The 6,600-nt window shown below is 42.8% G+C and overlaps 1 protein-coding gene across 4 annotated transcripts in view; it reads left to right on the forward strand.

Annotated features, from left to right (window-relative positions):
* Znf143 (zinc finger protein 143) overlaps positions 1-3,504 on the forward strand; it is a 39,807-nt gene extending 36,303 nt beyond the window's left edge. For 2 of the 4 annotated variants that reach the window (XM_029546590.1, XM_029546591.1), the window contains exons 15-16: positions 759-905; positions 2,396-3,488. In XM_029546590.1, the coding sequence (XP_029402450.1) occupies positions 759-905; positions 2,396-2,479 (231 nt within the window). In that variant the 3' untranslated portion in view covers positions 2,480-3,488. Of the gene's footprint in view, positions 1-758; positions 906-2,395 lie in introns of all 4 variants that reach the window. The other 2 variants (XM_021194301.2, XM_021194311.1) reach the window with 2 other exon arrangements.
* Positions 3,505-6,600: the final 3,096 nt, after the last annotated feature.

Below are 6,600 nucleotides of genomic sequence, written 5' to 3' on the forward strand. Positions count from 1 at the left end.
AAAAAAAAAAGGGCTGGAGAGATGGCTCAGTGGTGAAGAACACTGGCCGTTGTTCCAAGGGACCTGGTTCAAATCCCAGCAACCACATGGCAACTAATAATCGTCTGTAACTCCAGGTCCAAGGGTTCTGATGCCTTCTGGCCTCCTTCACCACCTGGTACACAAGTAGTGCACAGACACACATGCAAGCTAAACACCCATACATGTAAAATAAGAATAATAGAATTTTAAGCTGCAATTTTGTCTGGGTTAACCTATCAAGTTACAGACTTCAGGAGATACTACAGAGATCCATGAGTCTAAGGTGGGGACTGTATCCAAGAAGACATTGCCATTCATCAGTAGCGTCCTTCCAGTTAGATGGAAGTCTGATTGTAAATGCAAGAAGATAATCTGACCCACACTCAGGAATAAATAGGCTTTTGGGGTATGCATTAGTTGACATGTGTAACTTGGTCAGCATCTACTTGGGGTCACAGAACCTAGAGAGGGCCTCATCTCCCTAGAGTTAAACATAGCAGGTCCATTTCCCAGTGTCTTGTAACTTTTGCCATTGACTTGCTTCATCATTATAGTTAAATCCCTTCTCTCTGAGCCCTAACTTCCTCAAATGAGAGTGCAGCCTAGACAGTACATACACCCTTTTCCAGCAATAAGTGCCTACGTAGCACTGGTCCCCAGCACAAAATGGACTTGAACCACTTGGACTTATAGATATAATTACTCATGTGTGTTTTGTTCATTTTGCTTCACATCAGGTTGCAATTGTAGCTCAAGACCTGGCAGCATTCCATACAGCCTCTTCAGAAATGGGACACCAACAACATAGCCATCATCTAGTAACTACAGAAACCAGACCTCTGACCTTAGTGGCAACATCCAATGGCACCCAGATTGCAGTTCAGGTGAGCAGCAGCAGTGCTTCTGTGTTTATACCACGTGCAAAGTCATCTGGGGGCCTAACTTGGTGTAGTAAATGTAAGATGATTACTATAATGGAGGTGATCTCAAAAGACCAGAAGCTGTGCAGTGGTGGCATGCACCTTTAACCCCAGTACTCAGGATGTAGAGGCAGGGTGATCTCAGTGAGTTCTAGGACAGCCAGGGCTATGTAGAAAGTCCCTTCCTCAAGAAAAGCCATACAATGGCGCATGCCTTTAATCCCAGCACTCAAGAGACAGAGGCAGGCAGATTTCTGAGTTCAAGGCCAGCCTGGTCTACAAAGTGAGTTCCAGGACAGCCAGGGCTACACAGAGAAACCTTGTCTCAGAAAACCATAAATAAATAAATAAAGTAAGTAAGTAAGTAAGTAAGTAAGTAAGTAAGAAAAGTCATACAAACCACCAACCTGGGCTGGGTGAAGTACGGTTGGTAAGAGTGCTTGTTTAGCAGGCCCTGGGCTCTATCCCCAGCACCATAGAAGCCAGGCCTGGTGGCTCAAGCATGTGATCTGAACACTTAAGAAGTGAAGGCAGGAAGACCAGAAATTGAAGGTCATTTGCGTAAGTTACATGAGACCTTATTCAAAACATAAACTAACATTGTTCTTTACCACCTTTGCTTTGGATATCCTTAGAGAATTTATAGCAAGAAAAAAACTTGTTAGACATGTGTCTTTAATGTACTCAGACAGCTATCTTCACTGTCAAGGTGGAGTCTGAGACAGGTTTCTATAAAGCACAAGGGAGCTATTCCTTGAAGGAGAACCTGTAAACAGAATGCCCTCACAACCTCACTAAAAATGGTGTGTTAGAAAACATAGGAAGGGGGGCTGGAGAGATGGCTCAGTGGTTAAGAGCACTGACTGCTTTCCAAAGGTCCTGAGTTCAAATTCCAGCAACCACATGGTGGCTCACAACCATCCGTAACAAGATCTGACGCCCTCTTCTGGAGTATCTGAAGACAGCTACAGTGTACTTACATATAATAAATAAATAAATCTTTAAAAAAAAAAGAAGAAAAGAAAAGAAAATATAGGAAGAACGTTTGCTAGGGAAGACCCTAGTTCCTGGTAGAGAATATAAAATCCTGCATGCCAGGATTCCCTATGTGGAGGGGAAGTGGTGTCTCCTTAGGTTTACTTGATAAACAGGCAAGCTCTAGCCATTGGCTAGTTTTCTTTAGTTCATGGGTGTAGAAGCTAGCTGTGGAGGAATGGCTTCATTAGCTATGGTGACTCAGCACGGGAAGAACTTACATACGTTCCATTGATCTCACATGCACAAGTTTTGGTTTTATGTTATTAGTGATTAAGTTAACAGTAACATTTCAGCAACCCAAGTATCAGAATTACAGAGAGCAATTGCACGTCTACGTCTACCATTTAACAATTCTATCCATTATTCAGGTTAGGGCTTTGCATCATTAATGTTTGATGTGTGTGTTCTGGTTTCAGCTTGGAGAGCAGCCATCTCTGGAAGAAGCTATCAGAATAGCATCTAGGATCCAACAAGGAGAGACGCCAGGGTTGGATGATTAACACTCAGAATTACAGAGCAATAAAATAGGAGGATGGAGCCTTTCATCTCTGGCGGCAGAATCCCTGAAGCCCCGCCCGGCAGAGCAGAAGTTCCATTCCTGAAGCACTGGACACATTTTTATGCAAGAGTAGAGAACATTTTCTTCTTGACACTTTTGTGTACATAGCCCCTGGAATAAAATCCCAATGTGATTCATTGTGTATGAGGAAGAATGAAATGAGGGCCCTGCAGCAGTTGTTCATGCTACTCTTGGTCACATGGCAGACTCGTGAAATCCACCCGTAAGATCCGCAGGGTCTGAACACAGTCAAGATGAGCTTTTAACTTACTGTGAAAAACACAGCTGTATCTAATGTGCTGAAGGTTCTACATGTGAAACAATCATAACTCCAAAGCCATCACAGAAAATAAAGGATGCCAGCCTTCAGATGTCCCTCCAGTTAATGTCTGGATTGTTTGTCCTACTACACACCCATGTTTACTTTGATTTCAAGGTTTGAAGACCTCATTTATAGAGCCCCATCCCTGTTATATAACACTTCTTCAAGCTAAAATGCTGATTATTTTAGCATTACATTGGATTATGTATAAAATTACAATGTTTGGTTATTTTAAATTAAAACATTAAATCCAGTGTTTGAAGCTGGAAATGAATGGTAGCTTGTGCCTGTAATCCCAGCATTAAAGACCTGAAGCAGGAGGAGTACATAAATTTGAGACTAGCCTGGGCTATGTAGTGAATTCCAGGCTAATCTGAGCTACTCTCAAAAACAAAATATATCCATTATTTGGGTTGTTAAAATCAGCCTTTTGATTTTTTGCTACTGTTTTTTATGATAATCAACTATGAGAGTTTCCCACGGGTCTGGCCTAGGCTTATAGTTCTATGGCTGAGAATGAATTTACTCCAAAAAACTGGGTTAGTGAGTTGTGTAAATTATTTATTTTTGCTCCTAATCTTTTGTTTTAAAGCTTATTTACCTTAAAGTTTATTATTGACTTTGAATACAGCAGTTTTTAAAACAATACTTTTTGTTTGTTTCATTAAATTGGTCTGATGTTGGGGAATGTTGCACAGGGATCCACAATGTAACAGTGTATCTGGGGGGTGGGGTGCTGGAGAGATGGTTCAGTGGTTAAGCGTACTTACTGACTGCTCTTCCAAAGGTCCTGAGTTTAAATCCCAGTAATCACATGGTGGCTCACAACCATCCGTAATGAGATCTGGCACCCTCTTCTGGAGTGTGTGAAGACAGCTACAGTGTACTTACATATAATAAATAACTAAATCTTTAAAAAAAAAATACATATATATATATATATATATATATATATATATATATATATCCCAGTACACTAAGGCCAAGAGTATATCATATATAAGCACAGACCAAGCACTGTTCTCTATATCACTATGTATTCAACAGTCTTCTGAAAATTTAAGATTTATTGTCTCCAACTTACCCAGCTTCACAGTTTTAAAAGGCAAGTCAGACCAGAATTGAACAGCCAGGTGTTTTGCCTCCATGTCCAGTATGGATTTTATACTATGCCTCAGTACCCTGGAATGATAAGTATGATTTTTATACTGTGCCTCAGTACCCTGGATACAAGGATAAGTCCTTGTAGCAGAGGTTATCAAGATGACTTGTTTGACAACTTCTGTTTACTAATAGCAAGAGTGGGAAGGGTTTTTTTTTTTTTTAAAGCTTTATTTTTTTTTTTTAAGATTTTATTTATTTACTGTATGTAAGTACACTGTAGCTGTCTTCAGACACTCCAGAAGAGGGTGTCAGATCTTGCTACGGATGGTTGTGAGCCACCATGTGGTTGCTGGGATTTGAACTCTGGACCTTCGGAAGAGCAGTCGGGTGCTCTTACCCACTGAGCCATCTCACCAGCCCGGGAAGGCTTTTTAAAAAGCTTGTTTTATCTGGGCAGTGGTGGCTCACAGTTACTTTCAGCATGTGGGAGGCAAAGGCAGGCGCATCTCTGTGGCAGAGCCACTGCTATAGGCACACAGGAGCTTATGCATGGAAACCTAAACTGCAGGCCTCTCTGAGCCTTTTTCTCCACCTGTAGTCAGATTCCAGGGTCCTGCACTCCATCCCAGGCCCCCTGCCAGCTGCACTTAACAGTACTGTGCTGGACAGTTCTGAGAGGTCCTGGGATCCAGAGCTTAATATAGACAAGAAGACGTCCTACTTAGACCCAGAGAAAATGGGGCAGAGGTTGCTGTCCTTTGCTTCTAATCCATCGAGTGTCTCCTAGCAAGGTGGCATGCTCCTTCGAGGTATACTTCAGCTGCTGTGTGTCTCAACAGAAGCAGCAGAAAGGAGTTCTCCCAAAAATAAATTCTCCAAAGGTATGTGAAGAAACAAAAGTGCAAGTCAGCAAAAAGCAGCCTGATGCCTATGTTATAAGATCCAGGTAGGACCGAGGCCACCAGCAAAACCTATTGCAAACCCAGGAAATCAGCAGCCCAGAGGGAAATGGGATAATCCCACCTCAATCACCCATGCACTCAGACAAGCATATGCACATGCACACAATTTTGTGAATTTTTTTTATGGGTGTTTTGCCTGCATGTATGTCTGTGTACTGTATGTGTGCCTGGTGCTCGTGGAGGCCAGAAGATGGCATTCTCTTCTTTAACTAGAGTTACAGACATGGTCGTGAGCTGCAATGTGGGTGCTGGAAATCGAACCCACAAAGAGCAGTCATATCTCTTGCTGAGCCGTATCTCTGTCCCCCTAATCAGTAAATTTACGAAGAGGGAAGGCACAGTTGCATACAGTTTGTGCTCCACTTGATGCCACAAGCCTCAAGGCTCAGAGGGTCAGGGGTCTACAAAGCAAGTCCAGGACAGCCAGGGGTATTACACAGAGAACTGCTCTGGAGAGAAAAAAAAAGTTATGTGTGTGCCTGAGTGTGAATTTGTGCCTGTGTGTGAGTTTGTGCACATGAGTATGTTTGTTCTAGGAGAAATTCAATCCCCTGCAGCAGCGGGAATCGTGGGTCGCCTGGTGAGTGTTAGGGACTGAACTCAGGTCTTCTAGAACATACTAATCATTGAGCCACCCTTTGAAGTTCTTACATCTTTACCTCTCCACCTCACCCTTTGAAGTTCTTACATCTTTTTTTCTTTCGGCTGGGAGGGGTGGGTGTCCGTGTGGTTGGCCAGGCAGTGTTTCCATGTCATGGGGCTCAGAGTTGTTTCCTTCCCTGAGACAAGGATGACTGGGCAGTAGCTCATTATTTTGCTGATAAATGAGTTTTACAGTATGAATTGTTTCTTCCATGGTATTGTGTATTGCAGCAAAGGTCATGATGGGTCAAACTCCTAATACTCTGAGTCTGCTCAGTAAAGACTGGCTTCTTCAGTAGTGTCAGGAAGCCCTAGGAGAGACTGCAGCCAGGCCTTGTTAAAGAGAAACTCCTTTTGATCCTGGTTGTAGGCAGCAAAGCCTTACTCTTGAGCAGAGGCCAAGCTCTTACTGAGATTAGCTTAGCACTTAGCTTATTCCCATCACCACAGAGTGGCACCCACACTCCCCAAACAGACTAGTAAGGTCACATCACTGCAGAGGACAGAGAGAGAAGACCCCTCCTCCAACAAGAGCATAGGGGCTGTAGGGTCAGAAGTGGGGGAGTGTCAGTGGTAGGATGGTCAGAAGGCCCTCCATGGTGGCAGGCAGGCATAGATGCCAAAGGTAATGTAGATAAACCTGTAACAATACCATGTGGATCTTAAGGGCCTCAGTCTAGGGATGGTTTAAGGAGCCTCCCTGGGGACCAGACCTAGGGTAAATGGTTCAAAATGATTAGATTTTCTTTTAGTTGCTGCCAACAAACATTAAGAGTGGGGCTCTAGAAATGACTCAGTGGGTAAGAACACGTGTGGCTGGTGCCAGAAGAAGACACTGGGTTTGGTAGAGTTACACAGGGTTTTGAGGTACCATATTGTTGCTGAAACTGAACCAAGGGCTTCTGAAAGAACAGACAGAAGCACGTTTTCTTTTCTTTTCTTTTCTTTTCTTTTCTTTTCTTTTCTTTTCTTTTTTTTAATTGGAATTATTTAAAGCTGGAAGAATTTGGCTGTTCGATTTTTTTTTTTTTT

The sequence above is a fragment of the Mus pahari genome, chromosome 1, assembly GCF_900095145.1.
Source record: "Mus pahari chromosome 1, PAHARI_EIJ_v1.1, whole genome shotgun sequence".
Classification (NCBI taxonomy): Eukaryota; Metazoa; Chordata; class Mammalia; order Rodentia; family Muridae; genus Mus; species Mus pahari.